This window comes from Opisthocomus hoazin, chromosome 25, assembly GCF_030867145.1.
Source record: "Opisthocomus hoazin isolate bOpiHoa1 chromosome 25, bOpiHoa1.hap1, whole genome shotgun sequence".
Classification (NCBI taxonomy): domain Eukaryota; kingdom Metazoa; phylum Chordata; class Aves; order Opisthocomiformes; family Opisthocomidae; genus Opisthocomus; species Opisthocomus hoazin.
In genome coordinates this window covers 536,160-561,103 of record NC_134438.1, presented here as the reverse complement: position 1 = coordinate 561,103, position 24,944 = coordinate 536,160, and the positions used below count along the sequence as shown (strand labels likewise).

Below are 24,944 nucleotides of genomic sequence, written 5' to 3'. Positions count from 1 at the left end.
TCCACTGCTTGGTTCTCGGGTTGGCACCCTCCTTTGTAAGGATCCAAAGTGTCATTTGTAAGTTATGAGCCCGGCTTCTGAGGTTGAAAGAGTAATCTTAAAGGCCCAGACCGTCATTTTTTAAGGTCCAAAGTCTGATTTTCAAGGTCCACAGTTTGATGTTAGAGTCCAAACCTAGAGTTTCAGGGCAGAAAGCCGCTGTGGAGCTCATGGAGGAGAGACAGCTCACGTACCTAACACAGATCGAGCAGGCATGGAGGCTTGGATGGTGCTTGGTGGGTAGATCCCCTGGCAGTGTCTGTCAGGACAGTGACAGGACAGGGGGGGAGTGTGGGACTGGCAAGGAGCCCCTGAGCACAGCCCACATCTCTCGCTGGTGTCCCGGCACCCCTGCGGCGCCGAGGCGTTTCTCCGAGACTTCCCTCTCCCCACCCCTGACCCTTTCCTCCATCCCACAAGATGGCAGAGAGACCCCCCAGCTGTCCCAGGGTGGCCTGGGTGGACATGGAGGCTCCCCAGGAGAGCAAGTCTCCACAGGAGCCCTACCAGCTGTGCACGATCCAGCCGCTGCAGATCGGTGAGTGAGGGGTCTCCGTGCTGGGGGTAGGGCCGGGAGCCAGCGAACACGACCGGCTCGACGCCAGGAACCCCTTTTGCTGGGCACCCTCAAGCCCGAACATCCCCAGGGAAACTGCCTGTGGAGCAGGCACTGGGGCGGGCAGAGGGCAGAGCTCCTTCTTCTGCTCTCTCCTGCCATGGGGCCCTCTCTGCAGCTCTCCTTGCTCTCCTCCTCATCTAGATGGAAGCTGGTTAGCTGTCTACGGAGAGGAAGAGGAAACCATACACGGCATCCAGGTTTTTCTTGGGAGAAGAGAAAAGGTAATGAAGGTCATATCCCTGGCAGCTGTGCCTGCATCTCCTGATGGCCCCCCCAGTTTTGCTGCCTGCTGCCGGGCTGCTGGAGGGCTGCTGGCTGGGCAGAGCGGCCCCCCCCCCAGGTCTCTCGCCAGGCACCGCACCCCGGGGCTGCGGTCATGCTGGCCATGTGTCTGCCCGTCTCACGCTCCCCTTTGCCTCCCTGTCCCCTGGCTGCCAGGACGAGGCCCAGAAGATGCATTTTCTGAGGAGCATCCGCAGGCTGTGCAGAGCTGCCAGGCACAAGGGCTTGTTGGAGGGCCTGGACATCTTCTGCCACAGAGAGAACCTGGCAGATCATATCAAGGTGAGGGGACAGCCTGCGGCTCTGGGGAAGGGGGCCAGGCTGCCGGCCCCCGGAACGCCGTGACGACAGCGCTGGAGTGGGGAGGGGGTGTTGGGAAGTGTGTGTGGACACCGAGCTGCCCCGAGGGGACGCGGGTGCTGCGGAGAAGCCCTTCCAGCGGGGACCCCAGCACCAGGGATGGAAGGGGGGGCATTCTGGGGGCAGGGGGGCTCCAGCAGCCCCGCTGATCCGTGCCAGGTCTTCTGGCACAGGGTGCTGGCAGCTGACAGGCCCCATCCTGGTTGTGCTCTGCAGGATCTGCTGGAAGAGGAGCACAGGAGCCATCTGTGCACGGCGGTGCAGCAGCAAGCCATGCTTGCCATCGCGGCCTTGAGGTACCTGCCCAGCCCCTGCTTTGCCTGGCACCTCTCCTCAGCCAGCGGCTCTGGGCCAGGCGGGGGGCATGGCCCATCCGGGCAGAGCCAGACGCTGCTCTCTGCAGGGCCTCCTCCGCTCTCCCCTGCTCAGGCCTTGTCCCGAGGGCGCAAGGCATCAGGACTGTCCTCTGGCCCAAGGCAGTGTCAGGGAGGGAGCGGTGCCTCCAGGCAGGGCTCCCCCCACCACAGCCTCCCCCCTTCCCAGGGGCCCCTTCCCCAGAGGTTCCTCGGGGGCACTGCTCCCAGCCCCTGTGTCCGACAGGCCTCTCTCTCTCTTTGCAGCGCCTTGGAGATGGTGCCGGAGGACCAAAAGAAGGACCTCTTACGCAGCTGCTTCGGAAGTGTCTTCTGGCTTCCTCCAAAAGAGCACATGCAGGGCCTGGACACTTCCCTCTACCACAAGGTAAGCTCTGAGTGAGCTGCAGGAGCTCTGGGATCCCTGGAGCCCGCGGCTGCCCTGTGCCAAGAGACTACTGGACGTACAAGGCAGGACCGGCTCTTGGCTTTGCTTCCCCACCCTCGTTCTTCACTCCCTTCTCGTGGGCCTGGCCACGTCCAGGCAGGTGCTGTGCTGCCCACAGAAGCTTGTCTGCCCTGAGACCTCTGCCGGACACCATGAGGAAGTGCAGGTGTCCTCCCTCCATTTTCATGGGGAGTTCAGATGTGTCTCCTGGGGGTGAGAGGGACCACCAAAAGACTGACACCACTCTTTGTCCTGCCTGCAGACCCTGCACGCCATGGACATCATGCTGCAGACGCTGGTACTCAGCTCTCCCGCCTCCAGCTTCAGCAAGGAGCTGCAGAATATCTTGCAGGTCTGGCATGGGCAAAGCGTGGGATTCGCAGGGGCTGTTCTCCACCCTGGAGGGCAGAAGGTGTCCACTCCTGAACGGGGGGTCCCCTCCCCAGTGCCATGCAGAGACCACACTCTTCTAGAGCCCAGGTCACCTGGCTGCGGTCAAAGTCCTTTTCCTCTCCGCAGAATCCTCTTTGTGTCACGGCAAAGCCTTGCCCATGGCATTTCTGTGACAGCTCTGTCCCCGCCAAGTTCTCCTTGAACCTGATCAGTGGGAAGAATTTGACCCCTTTGGTTTAGGCATCGCTGCAGTGGCAGCTGGTGCTGCTGTCACCCTGCCTCGCAGCCCCTCGTGCTTTCCTCCCCAGAGCTGAACGGGGCAGAGACCCATGGGGACCCACCCGGCGTGCATGGGGAGCCCAGCCCTGAAGCTCTGCTCTCCCGGCTTCCGGGGGGGCCCTACCCCCATCCCCCGCTGCAGATCCCCAGGGAGGCTCCTGCCTGCAAGCTCTGACTCATGGAGAGGGGACACGGGCTGTGTTCTAGGGGAGGGCACAGGAAGGGGCAGAGGCTGCGTTGGGGCTGGCATCTGCCTGCCTGCCACAGGGCAGGAGCCCCATGACAGGCTTTGCTCAAGCTTAGAGGAAGCCTGGAGTGACTGCCTGAGTCCAGCCGGGAGGTCAGCAGTGCTGCTGCTGCTGGCAGGGCCATCAGCTCCCAGGGCTCACCAGCAGCTCCTCTCCTCCCAGATGCTGCTGGCCTTCACCGAGTGCCCGAGAGAAGCCGTGCGTGAGAGGGCCGTGGGGAGGATCGGGATGCTGAGCCGTTTGCTGGCCAGCTATTCCTCACTGGAGGTAAGGAGCCAGGCCCTCTGCAGCCAGGCCGTCTCCCCTTCCCTGTGCACTGGAGCAACCCGCAGCTTGGGGCTGCCTGTGAGGCATGCTGGGGCACAGGTTGGGGCACTCGGCAAGGCTCTGCTCTAAAGCAGGGCTCTTGGTCCCTCCTTTCCCCACGGGCTTCTCTCTGCAGTCACCTCTGAGGCAGGAGCCAGCTTTGCCCCCAGTCCTGCGCAGGACAGGACAGCCCCAGCAGTATGGCGGGAGCCCGGGCCTGGCAGCTCTCCCTGTGCGGGGATGGTGCCTGGCGCGAGCTGCTTTGGGAGCCGGGGCCAGCAGGGCTCTGCACAGCTCTGACTCGCCGGGTATCCAACCCTGGGCACAACTCCTGGGTTCATGCCTTTGGCCCAGGCTGCTGCTCCTCAGCCCTTCTGATGTTCTGCCTCCCTCGCCCAGGGCTGGTGGCTCTTTGGAAGGGAGCAGGACAGCCCTGCCTGCTGCGGAGACATCCACATCCCCATCCTGGGACAGCTGCTGGGACGCCTCATCCTTCTCAGCTCCTGCAAGGAAGAAGAGACCAGCTGTGCAGCTGTGGATGCTCTTCGCCACCTCTTCAGATTCATCCTGCAGCAAAGATGTAAGAGAAGCTGTGGTGGTCCGCGTCCCTCTGCACACACACATCTCTGGATATGTCTGCTTGTTTTCCTGAGCATTGCAATGGACCGTTCTTGTGCTTGGTGGAGGCTGTCCATGAAAGTCAGTGTCCTGGGTTTGGCCAGGACAGGGTTAATTTTCACCGGACTCCAGGAAGGGGCACAGCCGGGGGGTGGGGGCTGACCCCACCTGGGCAAAAGGAGCCCGGTATTCCATACCATGTGACGTCACGCTGGGTTCCGGTGGGGGGGCGGCGCGGCGGGAACGCACTCGCGGGTTTGCGGGGCGTAGCGCCGGTCCTGTTTCGGGAGAGCGGCTGTCTGGGTCGTTACGGTTCGTTGTTGTGTTTTCTCCTTATTTGTATCGTTGTTGTTCCTGTTTTCCCTCTGTTTGCTGTTCTGTTAAACTACCCTTATCCCGACCCACCAGTTTCTGCCTCTTTCTTTCCATTCTCCTCCACACGCCGGCGGGGGGAGGGGCGGCCGCGTGGCGCTTTTGTTGCCGGCGGCAGCCGAAACCAAAACATTTAAATTGGCGCCCAAGCGTGGGGCAGGGATAACGGCAGGGCTGAGCAGCGGGTGTTAAAACAGCTTTCTTAGATTTGCTTAAATTTTGTTATACGCATTTTTCTGTGTTAAGTAGTCGCCGGTAAAAAAAAAGGAAAAAAAATGTTTCTGAGTTTTATCAAGTGGCTCTGCTATGTAAATCCGTACTTGCACTATGTGTTCATTGCCATGCTGTTCATCATCACTGGAAAAAGGATTAAGATGATGATTTTGCTGTACTGTACGATATCGACTTATGATATGATAACATCACTGTACATGAAATTAATCTTGTATTTGCATGCGGCACTGGGGTCATTTCCGTACCTCGGATCCTATGTCTTAGATTTTGTTAATAATCAAACCCAGTCTGTGGGGAAAGCCGAAGGGGATACCTTCCCCCACTCTTTCGCCCCCCCCCTCTCCCTCAGGCTGGTCCTAACTGCTTTTGAGAATTTCGAGAACCTGTGGGATGCTCAGGCCAGCACTCTCCTTTTGTTCTGCCTGCTGAACGGGTTCTGGGTTTTGTTTAGGGTTAAGCAAGTCGTTAAGAACATCCTGCAGAGACCTGTCCCGGGGCTGGATAGCTGTGAGTGGCTGGGTGTGTGGGACAGCATGGGCAGATGTCTAGAGCAGTGGGCACCTGTGGTGTGTTTTAAACTCACCCCTGAACAAATACAGAATCCGGACAATCTGGTAAAATATCTGAAAAAAGTGTGCTGCCACCCTGGGAATTCCAGAGAGACACAGATCACCACAATGTGCTGGGGTCTGGCCCACGCCTACCGAGCCCTGTTCAACACTGTTCAGTGCCTTAAAGGGGAAAGGGGGGGAAGCGAAGCGGCAGGCGCTGCGACTGGCGCTGCCCCCCCAGCCGGCCCTGCAGCCCCTCCAGCCCAGCAGGCAGTCCCAGCCCCCCCGACCGGCACCACGGCTGCTGCAGCCACAGCTGCAGGGTCTGCCTCGGTTTCCCTGGCGGGCACAGCAGCTGCTCCAGCCCCAGCTCCAGCTGCAGGCATCGCAGCTGAGCCCAATGACCAACCTGTGCAGGTAGCAGTCGCCCCCGTAAAACTAAAGAAAGACGCAAAGAGAGCAGATCGCTCTGGGAGGGATGACGATGAGCCAGGGTCATCACGGGAGATAGAGACAGAGATCATCACCCGGTCCCTGTCCCTGGGCGAGCTGCGGGACATGCGGAAAGATTTCAGCCGCCACCCTGGCGAGCACATTGCCACCTGGCTGCTGCGGTGCTGGGATAACGGGGCCAGCAGCTTGGAATTAGAGGGCAAGGAAGCCAAGCAGCTGGGATCCCTGGCCAGGGATGGGGGCATTGACAAGGCCATTGGCAAAAAGGAACAAATCCTCAGCCTCTGGAGGAGACTTCTGTCAGGCGTGAGGGAGAGGTACCCCTTCAGTGACGATTTTGTATGCTATCCTGGCAAGTGGACCAATATGGAAAGGGGTATTCAGTACTTGAGGGAATTAGCTGTGCGGGAGCTGGTTTACTGTGACACAGACGATGAGCAGGTACCCACAGACCCAGATGAACTTAAGTGCTCACAATCCATGTGGAGGAAGTTTGTGCAGAGCGCACCCTCCTCACATGCTAACTCACTGGCAGTTGTAAACTGGAAAGGTAAAGACGCACCAACAGTGGATGAGGTGGCTGTCAGACTCCGCCAATACGATTAAAGTCTCTCTTCCTCCCTTGTCTCAGCTGTGAATAAACTGTCCCGACAGTTCCAGCAATTCAAAGAGGATATGTCCTACTCCCCACCTGTGCGGGCCCGCATCTCAGTTATTAGGGGCAAGCGTTTCCCTGCTCAGGAGAGGTAATACAGAGGCTACACACCACGGGGCACCCTGTGGTTTTACCTGCGTGACCACGGAGAGGACATGAGGAAGTGGGATGGAAAACCCACCTCAAGTCTAGAGGTACGAGTCCGTGAGTTGCGAGGTAAAACAATCACAAAAGGGGACTCTGTTAGGAAAAGTGCCGCTCCAGTTTCCAGAAGCCAGCTCTCCAGACCAGGTAGACAGTTTGACCTTGATTCCGATCCTCTGGAGGGGACCTCCAAGTCATTTTTACAGCAGGTGAGCAGCAAATTCTCTGACGAGGATTAGAGGGGCCCTGCCTCCAGCCAGGTGGAGGAAAGGGACAACCGTGTCTATTGGATGGTGTGGATTCGGTGGCCTGGCACGTCAGATCCACAAGAGTATAAAGCTCTAGTGGACACTGGTGCACAGTGTACTTTAATGCCATCAGAGTTCAAAGGGTCAGAGTCCATTTGCATTTCAGGAGTGACAGTGGGGTCCCAAGAGCTGAGTGTACTGGAGGCTGAAGTGAGCCTCACTGGGCAGGACTGGCAGAAGCACCCCATTGTAACTGGCCCCGAGGCTCCGTGCATCCTTGGCATAGACTATCTTAGGAGAGGCTATTTCAAGGACCCAAAGGGGTATCGGTGGGCTTTTGGCATAGCTGCTGTGGAGACGGAAGAAATTAAACAGCTGTCCATTTTGCCTGGTCTCTCGGAGGATCCTTCCGTTGTGGGGTTGCTGAGGGTTGAAGAACAACAGGTACCCATCGCGACCACAACGGTGCACCGGCGACAGTATCGTACCAACCGAGACTCCCTTCTCCCCATTCATCAGCTGATCCGCCAGCTGGAGAGTCAAGGAGTGATCACCAAAACTCGCTCACCCTTTAATAGTCCCATATGGCCAGTGAGAAAATCTACTGGAGAGTGGAGACTGACAATAGACTACCGTGGCCTGAATGAAGTCACACCACCGCTGAGTGCTGCCGTGCCAGACATGCTAGAACTTCAATATCAGCTGGAGTCAAAGGCAGCCAAGTGGTATGCTACAATTGACATCGCTAATGCATTCTTCTCCATCCCTTTGGCAGCAGAGTGCAGGCCACAGTTTGCTTTCACCTGGAGGGGCATCCAGTACACCTGGAATCGACTGCCCCAGGGGTGGAAACACAGTCCCACCATTTGCCATGGACTAATCCAGACTGCACTGGAAAAGGGTGAAGCCCCAGAACATTTGCAGTACATCGACGACATCATTATATGGGACGACACAGTGGAGGAAATTTTCGAGAAAGGGGAGAAAATAGTTCAGATCCTTCTGAAAGCCGGTTTCGCCATTAAGCGAAGTAAAGTCAAGGGACCTGCGCAAGAGATCCAGTTTTTGGGAATAAAATGGCAGGATGGGCGCCGTCAAATCACAATGGATGTCATCAACAAAATAGCAGCTATGTCTCCACCAACCAGCAAAAAGGAAGCACAGGCCTTCCTGGGTGTTGTGGGTTTTTGGAGGATGCACATCCCAAATTACAGCCAGATTGTAAGTCCTCTGTACCACGTGACCCGGAAGAAGAATGATTTTGAATGGGGCCCTGAGCAACGACAGGCATTTGAACAGATTAAACGGGAGATAGTTCATGCCGTAGCCCTTGGTCCAGTCCGGTCAGGGCAAGATGTTAAAAACGTGCTCTACACCGCAGCCGGGGAGAATGGCCCAACCTGGAGTCTCTGGCAGAAAGCACCAGGGGAGACTCGAGGTCGACCCCTGGGGTTCTGGAGCCGGGGATACAAAGGATCCGAGGCCCGCTATACTCCCACTGAAAAAGAGATTCTGGCAGCATATGAAGGCGTTCGAGCTGCTTCAGAAGTGGTGGGCACTGAAGCACAGCTCCTCCTAGCACCACGATTGCCGGTCCTGGCTGGATGTTCAAAGAGAGGGTCCCCTGTACGCATCATGCCACCGATGCTACGTGGAGTAAGTGGGTCGCTCTGATCACCCAGCGCGCCCGAATGGGAAACCCCAGTCGCCCAGGAATTCTGGAGGTAATCATGGACTGGCCAGAAGGCAAAGATTTTGGAGCATCGCCAGAGGAGGAGGTGACACGTGCTGAAGAGGCCCCACTGTATAACCAGCTGCCAGAAGATAAGAAACAGTATGCCCTGTTCACGGATGGGTCCTGTCGCATTGTGGGGAAGTAGCGGAGGTGGAAGGCTGCTGTATGGAGCCCTACACGACAAGTCGCGGAAACTGCCGAGGGAGGAGGTGAGTCCAGCCAGTTTGCAGAGGTGAAAGCCATCCAGCTGGCTTTAGACATTGCCAGTCGAGAGAAGTGGCCAGTGCTCTATCTTTCCACCGACTCTTGGATGGTGGCCAATGCCTTGTGGGGGTGGCTGCAGCAATGGAAGAAGAACAACTGGCAGCGCAGAGGCAAACCTATCTGGGCTGCCCCATTGTGGCAAGATATTGCTGCCCGGCTAGAGCAGTTGGCTATAAAAGTCCGTCACGTGGACACCCACATCCCTAAGATTCGGGCCACTGAAGAACATGAAAACAACCACCAGGTAGATCAGGCTGCTAAGATTGAAGTGGCTCAGGTGGATCTGGACTGGCAGCATAAGGGTGAACTGTTTATAGCTCGGTGGGCCCATGACACCTCGGGCCACCAAGGAAGAGACGCGACATACAGATGGGCTCGTGACCGAGGGGTGGACTTGACCATGGACACCATCGCACAGGTTATCCATGAATGTGACACATGCGCTGCAATCAAGCAAGCCAAGCGGGTAAAGCCTCAGTGGTATGGAGGACGATGGCTAAAATATAAATATGGGGAGGCTTGGCAGATTGACTACATCACACTGCCACAAACCTGCCAAGGCAAGCGCTATGTGCTCACAATGGTGGAGGCCACCACCGGATGGCTGGAAACCTACCCTGTGCCCCATGCCACCGCCCGGAATACCATCCTGGGCCTGGAAAAACAAGTCCTGTGGCGACACGGCACTCCCGAAAGAATCGAGTCGGACAACAGGACTCATTTTCGCAACAGCCTCATAGACACCTGGGCCAAAGAACACGGTATTGAGTGGGTGTATCACATCCCCTACCATGCACCAGCCTCTGGAAAGATCAAGCGGTACAACGGGCTGCTAAAAAACCTATCTGAGGGCAATGGGGGGTGGGACTTTCAAAAATTGGGATCCCCATTTAGCAAAGGTCACCTGGTTGGTTAACAGCCGGGGATCCACCAACCAGCCTGGTCCTGCCCAGTCAAAACCTCAGTGCCCCGTAGAAGGAGATAAAGTCCCTGTAGTGCACATGCGGAACATGTTAGGGAAGACGGTTTGGGTTAGTCCTGCCTCGGGAAAAGGCAAGCCCGTCCACTGGATTGCCTTTGCTCAAGGTCCTGGGTGTACCTGGTGGGTAATGCGGAAGGATGGGGAAGTCCGATGTGTACCTCCTGGGGATTTGATTTTGGGCGAAAATAGTCCATAAATAAATTGTATAAAGTTAATTGTTAAATAACCCTGTCACTGTCTGTTATCACTGTTATAATTGTTATATTTTGTACCAGTAGTAGCATAGTAAGAATCATCCACATTAAAGAAGGATGGACTTTTTCGATGAAAACCTAGCAGAGCACAGCGATGATGGAACTGGACCTGGTTTTCAACAACTGGCATCCAGCAACTTCATCAAGATCAACATCTCCTGCAGACTGTGGACACGCGCCGCAACAGATATATCAGCCGTGAGCTCCGGATGCAGCAAGTGACCGCCCACCACCACACATCACCTCTCCCGCCATGGAAGACCATTATGACAGATGGAGCCCAAAGTCATGGATTAAATGAACTCAATGGACACTTTAGAGTGATGATCCATAGACTAAGGGAATGATATCTGGAGACAGGAGAAGTGGTGGTGATCAGCTGGACAATGGGGGACCTGGGCATGACGTAGATGGTATGGAATAAGGGGTGGATAATGTCCTGGGTTTGGCCAGAACAGGGATAATTTTCACCGGACTCCAGGAAGGGGCACAGCCGGGGGGTGGGGGCTGACCCCACCTGGCCGAACAGAGCCCGGTGTTCCATACCCTGTGACGTCACGCTGGGTTCCGGTGCGGGGGGGCGGGGCGGCGGGAAGGCACTCGCGGCTTGGGGGGACGCAGCGCCGGTCCTGTTTCGGGAGAGCGGCTGTCTGGGTTGTACGGTTCGTTGTTGTGTTTCCTCCTTATTTGTATCGTTGCTGTTCCTGGTTTCCCTCTGTTTGCTGTTCTGTTAAACTGCCCTTATCCCGACCCATCAGTTTCTGCCTCTTTCTTTTCATTCTCCTCCGCACGCCGACGGGGAGAGGGGCGGCCGCGTGGCGCTTTTGTTGCAGGCGGCAGCTGAAATCGAAACAGTTTTTCAGCAATTTAAGTCACAGATATGATCTGTAATGGGACAGATGACACTAACTGCATCTGACCATCCTAATATACTCCAGATGTTTATCTTTGCAAATATTGTTAGCTTGCAGTAGACTTTGTGCAAAGGTAGCAAGAGGAAGAGAAGTCTGTCTTTGAATTTTAAAGCTTTCTTTGCATGTGTCATTTTGTGTCCTTCTGTCTACGTGACTCGCAGCACTACACTGCACGTTCTGCGGAGCCCCTGATCTGCTAGTGACATTCACGGCTAGCTGGGTGGTGGTGGAAGGGTGCCAGTTCTCGCAGTGCGATTTCAGTAAGGAATTTCAAACTAGTTAGACTTCCCTAAAATCCAGAAACTCATTTACCAGTTCAGGAAGAGGTGGTGGTGTTGCCTTGTCCTGCCAGTGCTGAGTGCTGTATGTCCTGGGTTCGGCCAGGACAGGGTTAATTTTCACCGGAATCCAGGAAGGGGCACAGCCGGGGGGTGGGGGCTGACCCCACCTGGCCGAACAGAGCCCGGTGTTCCATACCCTGTGACGTCACGCTGGGTTCCGGTGGGGGGGGCGGGGCGCGGGAAGGCACTCGCGGCTTGGGGGGACGCAGCGCCGGTCCTGTTTCGGGAGAGCGGCTGTCTGGGTTGTACGGTTCGTTGTTGTGTTTCCTCCTTATTTGTATCGTTGTTGTTCCTGGTTTCCCTCTGTTTGCTGTTCTGTTAAACTGCCCTTATCCCGACCCATCAGTTTCTGCCTCTTTCTTTTCATTCTCCTCCGCACGCCGACGGGGAGAGGGGCGGCTGCGTGGCGCTTTTGTTGCCGGCGGCAGCCGAAACCAAAACAGTTTTTCAGCAATTTAAGTCACAGATATGATCTGTAATGGGACAGATGACACTAACTGCATCTGACCATCCTAATATACTCCAGATGTTTATCTTTGCAAATATTGTTAGCTTGCAGTAGACTTTGTGCAAAGGTAGCAAGAGGAAGAGAAGTCTGTCTTTGAATTTTAAAGCTTTCTTTGCATGTGTCATTTTGTGTCCTTCTGTCTACGTGACTCGCAGCACTACACTGCACGTTCTGCGGAGCCCCTGATCTGCTAGTGACATTCACGGCTAGCTGGGTGGTGGTGGAAGGGTGCCAGTTCTCGCAGTGCGATTTCAGTAAGGAATTTCAAACTAGTTAGACTTCCCTAAAATCCAGAAACTCATTTACCAGTTCAGGAAGAGGTGGTGGTGTTGCCTTGTCCTGCCAGTGCTGAGTGCTGTATGTCCTGGGTTCGGCCAGAACAGGGTTAATTTTCACCGGACTCCAGGAAGGGGCACAGCCGGGGGGTGGGGGCTGACCCCACCTGGCCGAACAGAGCCCGGTATTCCATACCCTGTGACGTCACGCTGGGTTCCGGTGCGGGGGGGCGGGGCGGCGGGAAGGCACTCGCGGCTTGGGGGGACGCAGCGCCGGTCCTGTTTCGGGAGAGCGGCTGTCTGGGTTGTACGGTTCGTTGTTGTGTTTTCTCCTTATCTGTATCGTTGTTGTTCCTGTTTTCCCTCTGTTTGCTGTTCTGTTAAACTGCCCTTATCCCGACCCACCTGTTTTCTGCCTGTTTTCTTTCCATTCTCCTCCGCACCGCGGTGGGGGGGAGGGGGGGTCGCGTGGCGCTTTTGTTGCTGGTGGCAGCTGAAACCAAAACACTGTAGCTGTCACAAGAAGATGTGCAGATGTTGCAAACCTGCCTGACAATAAGAAAAGCAACTGTTTTGCTACCGTTTTCCTTTAGAACAGCGTCTTTCCCAGGCAGGCGTTTGACCTGTTCGTGGAATAACAACTGCCACTAGAAGTGGGCCGCATGGGAAGAGCATGCTGTTCTCCTGGAAGTCAGAAGACTGGCTTCCGTTCCTGCGTGTTGCTGATTTGCTTTATGACCTGCGAGTCCTCTCCCGCTATGTTTGCTTTACTTGTTTTCTCGATGGCGATCTGTTCAGCAGAGGAAATGCCTTTTACTTCTGTGCAAGATCTGGGCTCAAGTTGCTTGGGGGGGAAATTGCAGCTGGTTGAGAAGTCAGTCACTAATTTTTGCTAACCAAATTGTAGCTGAGATAAATTTGCCTGAAAAGTACTTTCCTTTATTGGAAAGGACTCTATAGCTTTACACACAATGAATTTAAAACCATGTAGAAACTTCAAAGTGCTTATGCCAGCTGAGCTTTTTGTCTTTTAAATGTGTTTGAAGCTGCTTCAGAGCAGAAGCTTTTGCTGCTCTAGGGAAAAAGCTTTAATTCTAGATACTGCATCAATTTACCAGTGACTGTCAGACTTTCCTTGACCTGTCTCTGTAAAGTAGTTTGTAATGGAGAGATCCTTCAGTTAATTGATGGAATAACCTTGTACCTCCAGCTTGAGGCTATTGCTAAGGACGGTTTGCTTGCTTGGATGCGCTGTTTGCCGTAGCCCCTGGCTGGAGTTGATACAGCATTTGAATTCGGGCTAGTAAGGTTTTGTTTCTACTGGTAGTGGAATTGAGACTGAAATAAAGCAGGTGAAATTACGACCTTACTGAAGTCATTAGCAAAGCTGCCATTGACTGAAGTAAGGCTAGGATCTCAGCCAAGGGTTTTGGTTGTTAAATTTATGGTAACATATTAATTGAGTTATATTAAAACAAGATTTTGAAAAAGTTAATCTTTAGCTTCGTGATACAATCTCCATTCCATAAATATTGTACATAGTGTTACTAAAAGTTTACCTTTTTTGGGCAGGTTGATAGAGGTAGATTTTATTTTATTTTTATAATCTGTGTGTTTGCACTCCTAGGAAAGAACTAAAGTACGCAGATGTCATTATTTCTGTAAATGAAAAGGACTTAATCCTAAATCTTCTAATTCTTTTATAGTATATGGCAGCAGAGCTATCTAACACTCTGTCCCGCAGGAAATATTTGGCATACTTGTAAGCTCCAGGGAGAGGAGAACTAGGATGATAACATCCATTAGCGTTGCTTTTGAATGAGAACTTGCATAAAGATTTTCTCGAGGAAAAAAAAAAATCACTATTAGATTTAAAGGCTTTTTAGCAAAAGGAATGTATTGCAAGCTTTTGACCTTCCTGTGCTGTATGAAGCTTTACTGGTGCGTATGCCAGAAAATCCTGTTGATTACTGGACTCTTCCAATGTGTGCTGCCCTTCTAGAAAGTCGACATCTGGACTGTATTTATTCTACTATTTTCTCGTCACTGGATGTGTCAGAGTAGATTTTCCTCCTTTAAATTTTGATAAACTTTGTTTCTATGATTTGGCAGAAAAGATTTTGTGCAATTTTAAAGGCACGACTAATAATGCATTCCCAAGCTCTGATGACAGTTAGAACAAACGGTATTGTTTTAAAACGTAAATGGATATTTTGCTGTACTACTCTTCTTGCTTCTCTTATCTGCTAGAATAGTTTTAGCATTAAGCATATTTTAATACACATCTAGAAACAGGCAAGACTGCTTTTATTATATTATTATATTGCTTGAAGTCATGAATTATGTTAATGTAAACACTGTAGTAAAAGGGAGACTGTATTGGCACCTGAGGTCTTTTATTCCTGCTTGTCAGTCTTCACATTTGTCTTGTATGTGGAGACTCTGGACTGGGTAGAAATGGGATTGTTCATTAAGAGTCAAAGTGTGTTCTTCCACTTGTAGCGGTCCCAAAGTACACCCAGTTTGTGTTGCACATCGATGGTATCTTGGCTAAAAGGAAACCGAGTTATCCATTAGCTAATTTTCAGAGTAATCTTCTTTGTAACCAGCTCTTCAAGTAATACCTTCCAAGTTTTCCCATGCAATGAGTAAAGCTAGCATAGTCAACAAGTTTCAAGGAACTACCCTCTCAATCACTGGAAAGTTTTGACTAATTGAGCACAGTGATTTTTAATCTCTGGTATTCTGTATTATTTTTCAGTGATGTTTGTCTTATGAGGAACAATGGAACAAAATGGTTTTGTACAGGTTGATGTAGTTGCTTCTGAGAATTCGGGAGCGTGCGGCGCCGGTGCGGTCCGAGAAAGCGGGTCTGTTTTATTGATGTATGCCATCAATAAAATCAGGTGCCTTGATTAACCCTCTAGTATTGCAGGCCACAACTTGGTAACTGAGGCTATGATAAATATCCCATAGCTTGTCTGCAGAATCAACTTTTTTTTTTAGTGTTTTCAGTTAAAAGTTTTCTCCTGCAAAACCTAGGGACTGATACTGTTCTGTCAGGTCAAACAGATAAGCTGTTTCACCTGAAGTTTGTACCTAGCTCTTGTAGGCTACTTTTCCATGATGGGTTTGCTAAGCTGCTGTGAGTGCACTTCCTCAGTCTCCATTGCTGCTTGCTCATGGGTGGAGGAGTGCACATATGGCCACCTCATAGCGAGAGGTCACCTCTGCTAGCGCAGCTGTCCCGTGGGCTTTCCGTCATTTGAGAAGGTTGGAAGGTAAGAAGAAATGAGATTGCTTTAGAGTCCATTCTCTTTGAACCTCTGGGGTGATATCCTTTCTGGGGTGATATCCTTTCTGTATATGCAAAGTTAAAATTTCAAGTGCTATATTGTCTCATTTTTGCAGAGGTTAAGTGTAATGTGAGGATAGGGATGCTTCTAAGCTGCCTATCTGATCAAGAAGTGCAGGTCTGAAGGTACTAAATACCCAAGTGAATGCAGACTAGCTGCAAAACTGACGTATGCAGCATGGTGGAGGAAGGTGAAGACTGTAAGAATGTGCTTAAACTCCCCCTGCTAAATTAACATTGCTGTTCTGAGTATCTTAGCTGAGAAATATGCAAGCATGCAAAATGTACACTTGTCATTCTTAAAGTAGTTGGTTTCCAGCCTTTAATTTCCGAAGGACTGTTGAATGACGGAACTACTTTGACTTTTTCCACACAAATCCCTCTAATGAAATGCGTTTCTGCTTCACACCCGTCAGAGTTGCTAGTGGCAGTCACTGTCTCGCTTGAAATAGGATCTTTCTCTAGTAATTTACTGCCAGTTAATCATGGCTAAGTGAGACCTGGTAATCCCATTGATGTGCCTGGACTTATCTGAAGACAAGACCTAATTTTTATTTTTTTAAAAAGAGCTGTAGTAACATCATTCGTAATTATAGTGATATGAACTTGGTCACGCTTCCTGCCTACAATATCATGTATGTAAACACTACAATAAATTCTGTCTAAACACGTTCTGCTTTAACTCTACCTCTGTCTTAAGAAGTAAATGTGCATTTGCTGTCTTTATTTATCTCTGTACTGTACCACTCTGCACGAATAAATTCATTTCTTAATGAATTCATGTAGCCGTATGGCCAGAAATATATTTTTTAACTAGCTAAGAGTCTGTGATAAGCAGTGCAAAGAATCTGTTTCTTTAAAATATGTTTTACTGTACTTTGAAACTGGCTTCTAAAGATACTGAATGTTTCCATCAACTTGGTAATACTCATAACCAGCTCCTGGTATATACAATATATTAAAATGATGCTAAATATAAAAGTGTGTGTGTATAATGATTTTAAGAAAACTAATATATATGTCTCTGCACTCTGAATAAATCTGTCTCTGGACTTGTGATCAAGGCAGGGGACAGGGCTGTTTCTTGTTACTTAAGGTAACACAGGAATTCAGGCACATAGCAAAAAGCTTTTAATCACACTAATGTGATGCATTGTATCAACATCTTAATGCTAAGATGATCTTTAGGATGAAGAAAGTATTTTAAACAAACACCATGTAGTTCCCTGCAACATCGGTGCTTTTTCTTCTAGACAGTGAAGGTCTGTTGTGTAGTCAAAGCCGTAAATGGAATGAAATGAGGTTGCTTTAAACAAAGGTTTCGTAAGTTGTTGAAAATCAGTTTTGAGGAAAATGTCTGAAATGTTTTGCAGAGGTGAATCTGGTGCTGGGAAGACTGAAAACATGAAGAAGGTTATTCCATACCTTGCTCGTGTTGGTTCCTCCCATAAAGGAAGAAAGGACCATAATATTCCCGTAAGTTGGGATATTTTATCATTTGTTTATTGTTCTTTTTGAAAACTACCATCTTTGCATTTAAAAAAAACATAATATTTTTACTAAAGATAAGCTGGAATGTAATCCACATAATTTTCTCAACCATTATTTTCTCTTTAGTAGGGGCTGAAATGAGCAGTTCCATTAAAATTTCCAGTTGATGTTAGCTGTTTAACTTCTCTTCTGAAATTAAAGGCTTTATGCAACCATTGTAACTAGGAACGGTATCAAAGCTTTCTGATGCAGTGTATGCCAGTTTTCCAAAAATTTAATTAACTTGGGCAAGTCTTAGTGAATTTAGTTCCCACAGATGCAGTTTTCAGTACTATATTTGTGAACAAGCTTTCTGTTCTTTCAAAAATTATCTTGTAGATAAGAAAAATCATCAAGCTTCAAAACTGCTGTAGACTTGATATGTCTACAAGCGAGCACCTAATAAAAAGCTCTAGTTTTAGTACATTACAGACAAAAACATATGCAATTATGTCAGAGTCTTGGGTTTTTTGTTAACTTGTCACTAACTGATTTATGTAGAACTTTCTTCAGATTTACTGCTAGACTTCAAAATTCACAATGAGTTTTTATCAATATTTTGCTTTACAAGATATGGATGGGTTTGAATATCTGTTGCTATGAGCACTTGGATCTCTTTGCAGTGGAATATTATTTCAACTTGCTAGAAGCAAGTGCCTTGCTATATTCGATACTGGCGTATGTGGTTGGAAGTTTTCAAACTATATCAGACTCAGAAGCATCAGCTTCTGTAATTTCTAGTGTATAACACTTAATATTAAGATATTCTGGAATGTGTCAAGACTCAAACTCCTAGAAAACCAGGAGAGGACTTTTGACCAGTCTGTGAAGGAAAAAAAGCAATAATTTGAAGTTGGAGAGAGGGAAAGATTGCTCTGCAGATAGATTTGGAGGCCTTAGGAGGATGCTGTGACTGGAGTGTCGGCAGCATTAGCATTGTCATGTGCTAGGGGAATACATGGCTCTGCAGAATGCTATTTAGAAAGTCATCCTTCAGAACTTGTTTTCTGTATGGGTTTTGATTTATAAATATTCTTGGATTTATGGCTGTGCAGCCTTGAACAAAACTAGTGTTTTTAAAATTTCTACAGGAGTATAATTGCCTACAACTTTTTTTGGGGGAAGGGAATTATGCAGAGAATGGAACTGCACAGAGTTTGTATACCAAGTACTTCTAAACACACTATTGACAGCTTGGAATGCACCAGGTTGAAGAGACTTCTGTGAGCCTCTTGTCGAGCCTCCTTTCAAAATATGCTTCCCTTTAAAGCTGAGTTTTGAAAACCTTGTGTGATGAAGATTATACAACCTTTCTGCAAAACTTTTCCTGTGCTTAACCACTTAAACAGTCAAAAATAGGGGTTTAAAAAGTACTCCTTGTTTGTTTGGCTGTGTTTCCATAAGCACTTTGTGCCAGTACCTGTGCTAAAAGTAGTCCCCTTTTTGAGTTTTGTCATCGTAACAATTCCTGTGGCCACTCACTGGGCTTGGAGACTGCAGGCTCAAACTACTGTTCTGAAAGTCATAGAATCATAGAATGGTTTGGGTTGGAAAGGGCCTTAAAGATCATCTGGTTCCAACCCCCCTGCCATCAGCAGGGACATCTTCCACCAGACCAGTTTGCTCACAGCTCCATCCAACCTGGCCTTGAACCCTGCCAGGGAGGGGGCAGCCACAGCTTCTCTGGGCAACCTGGACCAGTGTTTCATCACCCTCATGGGGAAGAAATGAAGTCCATCTGGCTTTAGATGAAACAAGTTTCCTCTGTTTGTTGCGTGGATGCATAACTGATATGAAGTGAAGGCACAGAAAAAAGCTGGGGTGGAAGATGTTGGTGAAGGGAAGGATGAGTTGCTCAGTCTAATGCAGTGCTGGCTAATTCTGTTTAAGTTGCTGGTTGAACTGGAATCTAATTCTCTACTTAGCAGCGTGATCAAATGGGACAGGAGTTTAAGATGGTGGGTGTAATCAGCTGCTTCGTGAGCCATCGAAGACTGTCACGATGAAGACTGGAAAAGTTTTTATTCTTTGTAAAACATAGTTCAGACACAGTAAAAAGAATAGGGTAGTGTCCTGAATAGAAGTTTGATACTTTGATTGTGCGCTTCATTCAATGCACTGCTATAGTAAGCACTGAATTAAGTATATGTTTATGAAAAATGCAAAATGTTCACGTAACCTAAACCGTTTTGAAAACACAAATGAGTCTCGCTTCTGTAACAATTAATTTTTATTTATATACTGCAGATGAAGTATGTCTAATCTACACACCTAACACTCAAAAGTTAGGAAGTGTCAGAATTGGTTACATTTAAGCAGCCCTAACTTGTTCCTGTTCACATATACATTAGAAAACTGTAGAGGGCTGGTGGTGATCCGTAGTATCCATCTGTACAGCCTTTGCACTGACCCGTGCACAAAGATGATGCTAAACAGGCTTGTTAAATAGACAGCAAGTCATGGATTTACTTTTATCCATCCTGTAACGAATAATTATCAGTGCTATGCATATTACTGAGACTTCTGAAAGTTGCATGGATTTTTTTTTATGAACAATTTGTATGCTGATGAATGAATAATTATCTTCCCGACACCATTCTGAAGTGTAGAGTTAACTTTGTCTCTTTTGCCTGAGAGGTAAACCTTTACAGGGTGCTGTAGAAGTATTACAAACAAACGCAGCCCCCAGTTTGACACCTCAGGCCATGGCCAGAGTAACAGTAATGGTCTGCCATGCCACAAATGCTCACCATGTACGTTCTCCAGCGGCACTGGCTGTGAAATGCTTGGCTTACGCAAGGAGCATCACATAGGAGCTCTACTCATCCCTTCAACAGCCTTCTTGTGTCTGGCATTCAGCTGTTTGTCTGTGACACTTTTCTTTCCCAGCCGCCCTGTTTCATCACAGCTGGTGGCTGTGTGCCTGCAGAGGAAGTGCTGCGTAGCCCTTGGCACGTCATCCCCAGGCAGGGGTCCTGTGGGGAACGGAGCCAGTAACACAGTGTAACCACGGAGGGTGGAATTACAGCGCCGAACAGCCTGAATACTAACGTTTCCTAGTTTTTGAGTGTTTGAATCTGTAGCCACACTGTCTCGTTTCTGTTTAATCACAAAGAATGTTAAAGGTATTGTCTTGGGCACAGTGCTAGGAAGCGTGGGTGGGTGGTGGTGGTAAAAAGGTAGAAGAGAAGCTTTAGTGCTTGTGGGACTTGGCAGAGCTAGGTGAGACTAGGGTAGTCCCTTCAATTAGGAATTGAGTCTGGGCTTTCTAGAGCCAGGTGATGGAGAGCAGGGAGAAGCGCATGGCAGTGAGTTATGAACAGGCTCATCTATAGATTGAAGGTGGAATGAAAGTGAGCCTGAATCCTTGTCTGCAGTGTGCTTGGTTGAGCATCAGAACTAACACGTGTACAGTTCTAGTTGATGCGTAGCAAGGGAGAAAAGATGGAAGATATCTGTTGTAAATAACTGGAAGCTTTAGCTTCACATCCAACACATCTGCGCTCTAATGAATTTGGGGGGAGTGGGGTGGTAGTGTTAAGAACTTTACCAGTAAATCTGCATATTTTATCTGCACCAGGCATATTGTGGTTTATTCGGTTGTTAACCAGGTCATACATGGACCAGCTTTCTAAAGGCAACCATTGTGCTTTAGCCTGGGCATCTCAGACCAAAGGTGACCCACACTGGTGTCTGTTGGTCTGGTCAGCTATCCCATGCTCCTAGGCCAGCATAGGAGCCTCTCTTGCCTTTGCTCTCAATTATTCCTCTGTAGACTCAGGTGGTGTGGAGAAAAGGTTATTTAGAATGAAAGGGTGAGGAAGAGAACAAGGACAGGTAACTGGTGAGTGGAGGGGGGGGCTCATGTGTCCAGAGAGGGTTTTTGACAGATTAAGCAAGGAGGGTAGGGAGTAAACAGAGTCTTCTAAACTACTTGGCTTTGTGGCTCATCACTCCTGTGTGCACTAAGTGGCATGGGAAAGAGAGAAAAGAATGAAATCTTGTTAATGCATGTGTTAGAGCTGCTTTAATAAGGTTAAGTAATGAGTCCTAATTCTGACTCTTGGGCTCTGCTTTAGTTTGGAAACTTTGTGTTTTTGAATGGGGAGGGAAGTCAGTGCAAAATGTAGAAATAACTAAAAAAAAGTTTGCATACACAGCTTTCCAAAAGAAGGAAAACTGTTGGTTGTCACTCACTGCCTGGGGGCTGCCATGAACTTGCAGGCTCTCCAGGCTGCGTGAAGTTAAGGGGGTACTCTAAGCTGGACTGTGGACATACCTGGACCCTATTCATGGTCAGATACCTGAAATGGGCAGGTGTGTTCCATCGTGGTAGTGTGTGAAGTAAACTTCTATAAATAACTGCATCCATCTACCACCGCTGTGACTTTTGTTCACTTCCCTGCTCCTCAAAGCCTTCACATCCCAAACCCACTCTTATTGTCACTAAAATTCAGGTTTCTAGGTGATGCCATTTTAAGCTTCAGAAATGGAAGCATAGAATCACTTAAGCTGGAAAAGACCTTTAAGGTCCTCGAGTTGAACCGTAACATAATTACTGGTACTTGCAGGTTAATGATGGCTTTCAGTGACTGCATTTGCCTTTGTAGCTGAAATACTAAATTGTTTAATCTGTTTTATGAATTTCAGAAGAAATATAATTGGCTTTGAAGTACAGGATCATGGGTAGGCTCATTCAGACTGAAGCTTCCCTTGGTGAGGATTTCCCGGATGAGCTTTAACTGCCCTAATTGAAACACAGAAGTTAAGTGTGTGTCTGATTATGTTCCGTTCTGTTTCTAAGTGAGGACAGAAATGGACACCCTGAGGAAGCAGTCTATCCTGTCTGAAGATAAGCAAAAGAAATGCCTCTTAAGTTCCCAGGTGTACCTATCCTTCTCCAGTGATTTCGGAAGGAGCGGTAGCTTCATACTGAAACATCTAACCTTATTTTTAGATCCTGAGTTGTTTTCTGAGCAGGTATGATGCAGCTTTGCAAAATTCACATCACTTAGCTGAGTAAACTAAACCTTTCCTAGCTGCTTTGCAGAACTCTGTCAAAACCTGTTATTCTTCACTAAAACAGTGCTAGTTGCTAGTTAATTATATTAGTAGACATAAACGGAAGAAGTGTGCGTCTGTCTTGGTGTGAAAATTTCTTGTGGTCTGAGTTTCACCACCACGTTTTCTCCCTAGGCTCTCTGGTGTGAAGCTCAAGATTGTTAAATTTGCTGACTGAGACAAGGGACTTTTTTTTTTTAAGATTTTTCTTCTCATGTGGACGGTAATTCTTGAAAGAAAGCTTCTGTCTTGATTGTAGGATTGCCTTTCTTAAGTACTTGAAGTACAGGGCAAAAACAAAGCCACAGGCTCTGTAGGTATTGCTTTCCTCTTAGTTCTTTCATAACCTTTTTGATTTTTGAAAAATAGTGATGATCTTATCCATACAAAAACACCTTGCAGTGACTAAGGCTGTCGAGACAGTTACTTGGTGTTGTGGGTTTATTTTTGTTGTTGTTTGTCAAAACTGTGGAAAGCAGTGCATGACTAATTAAACTCTTGTCCTTTTTCCCTGCTGCTCAAGGTCCATCTATCATCTTGTGTTTTATTTGGAATTAGTCCTTTGCATAAACACAGGTTTTAGTATTTTGCGCATGCAATGATGAGCAAATAACTTCTTTTCTAAAATTAACTTGAACAGTTTCTATGAAGTGAGTATATGGTTAACCTAAACCTACGGACTTTAATAATTTGGGATGTAACTTGCAGCTGGAATGTTTGCTTGCTAACATATGCATTTCTTTGTTTGCAATGAACAGCCCGAATCACCTAAACCCGTGAAACATCAGGCAAGTGTTTTTCTTTATGCTTTTAAAGTTATGTAGGTGAACTGATATATATTCTTCTATTTTCTGTCAACTTGTGTTTATAATATGTGGGAAACTTTGTAGAGGTATACAGTGAGTAGTAAACTTTGTAAATATTTAACTGGCTTTGAGAGAGTGGACTAGCGAGCATCTTACAATTTCCTCATCATTGCAAAGCACTGCTCCCCATTTTCAAGTGGTGTTAGTCCTGAAGCAAGAGGTTCACCCTCTCTCTAGCTGACCTTCTCCAATGTGCTGTGTGTAGACTTGGTTCATGTGCTGCTGAGGGAGTGCAGAACGCTCTTTTGGTATTAAATAAAGTGCTAAAGAGATGTATTAATGGAAGCTACAATATTCTTTTGATTAACATGCTGTTTTGTCTGGATATTTTTATAGTTTCTCAGATAACCTGATAAAGACTTTGATCTCAAGCGTAAAAGGCTTGGCATACCCAATCATCTTCTGAAGTCAAGTGTTTCCCCTGACTTTCTAGGATAAATGGTGTGAGCGACGTGGTACCTATTCAGTGTTGTTGCCTAAATTAATGATTCCTCATTTGAGCTTCAACTACTCATATTCCTTGGGTTGGCTGGACTGCCGTGCAGATAGCTCCGCATCTCTCCTACTCCCCTAACCCCTCTCTCCGTGGGCAGCAGTAGTGAGTCTGGTCCAGGGCACCTTCATGCACGAGAGCAGGAGCTGCAGTACTCTTAGGGCTATGGAGCGGACTTGGGAAGGAGCATAAGGAGGAGGGTTAGGAGGAAGTTTAGGGTAAGGCTGTAGAAGGAGACAAACAATTGGTGCCATGTGTTAGGCAAGATAAATGCTCCGCGCTCTAACCTGAGATGGTAAGTGATGCCTTTGTCATGGGCACGAGGTTTTAAATCAAGAAAAATCTTTGCAGCAGCTCCATATGGTATAAGCAAGGCTTGGTAACTAAAGAAGCTACCATGAGTTAATTTAGCTGTTTGTATTCTTCTGCTTACATTTTCCTGAAAGCTGACTGTACTGCAACTTAAAGTGTAGTGGAAAGGAAAATAATAAAAGACACTTCAAGTTAGGTCTGGTATACTGGAAGCAAAAAAATCCTATGGACAGCTGTGATGCCTTTGCTAGTGTGTGGTAACTCGTTAAACCTCTGTAACCCAATCATGCATCTGAGCCCACGGTCTCATTTTCAGAATTTACAGACATTCTTAGTATTTGACTTAATCCTCCCTCCTTGCAAACTTCAGTCAATTCTGAGGGTTTTTACAAAAATATTTCTCTGTTCCAAAAATAGACGGAGCACTGTTTAGTTTAACCCTCCTTTTGCTTGTCAGGGTTGAAATAAACCGTTTGTTGGCAAACATTTTAAATGTATTGGTGGAAACATGCTAATCCAGAAGCGTTGATATTGCATAAACCATAATCATTAACATTTCTGTTTCAATGTCATTTTGAACTACAGAGTGGATCCATGTTGTATGTGAGTAGCACGTAGTTTTCCCTGCCTCACCCAGGCTTCACAACGAACCGAATCACTGGGATGCTGGTTTTTCTGAAACTGAGACAATAACCCGTCCTTATCTTGATGTTGCCCTGCATGAAGTATTGCATGACTTCACTTTTTCCACAATACCATGATACTGCTTTTTCCAAGTTCTGTTTAGATGCCTGCACGGGAGACATGCCTGTAGGACAAATTTACACTCTTTCCAAAGCACTGAATGCTTCTAAAAAAGAGAGTTAGTTTTTGGCTGTAAAGCAGTCTATCTAAAGCTGAAAACTACTAAATCGAAGCCGTTTAACGTAGTGTGGGAGGGTTGCTGTTTCGTGGTGATGGCTACAAGGCTCCTTGTGAGCGCAAACTGGAGGCTGGCTAGGCTGTGATCGCTGTGTTTGTCCTCACTGTTTTCACCCACATCTGAGGACCCAACTGAATATTTCTTTCAAATCCTCAGAGATGATTGTAAAAATGAGCTACTAAGAACTTTACTCATTCTCCAGCCAAATGGGAAAAAATATTTTATGATGCATTGCAGAAATTCCTCTGCGCAAAACCAAATTAAGGTTATGGTACACAGAAGCACTTTAAAGCATGGACGAAGTGTGGCTGCAGTGAGATGCTTTCAAGTGGCACAAAGATGTTCTGTGAAGGAGTCAAATTTTGAAGTTGGTGTGCTTTCTTTTCCAGAATAGCTAGAATTTGAAATGTAAGCTGTGACATGCTTGCTGCATTTAATATACGTAGTGTGGTTTATTTCAAGCTGTGTACAGCATGGTAAGCAAGCTTCTCATTTTTATACTTGGTGTCTTAGCAGGAGCTGACAGCATG

At 48.1% G+C, this 24,944-nt stretch overlaps 1 protein-coding gene across 1 annotated transcript in view; it reads left to right on the top strand.

The window, feature by feature from the left end:
* The first annotated feature begins 504 nt into the window (after nt 1-504).
* The window catches only part of LOC142364176 (uncharacterized), a 55,244-nt gene continuing 30,804 nt past the window's right edge, over nt 505-24,944 (top strand). Inside the window, exons 1-6 of the mRNA XM_075443297.1 lie at nt 505-577; nt 687-706; nt 1,517-1,596; nt 16,604-16,706; nt 22,580-22,609; nt 24,078-24,095. Coding sequence (XP_075299412.1) covers nt 505-577; nt 687-706; nt 1,517-1,596; nt 16,604-16,706; nt 22,580-22,609; nt 24,078-24,095 — 324 coding nt within the window. The remainder of the gene's footprint in view (nt 578-686; nt 707-1,516; nt 1,597-16,603; nt 16,707-22,579; nt 22,610-24,077; nt 24,096-24,944) is intronic.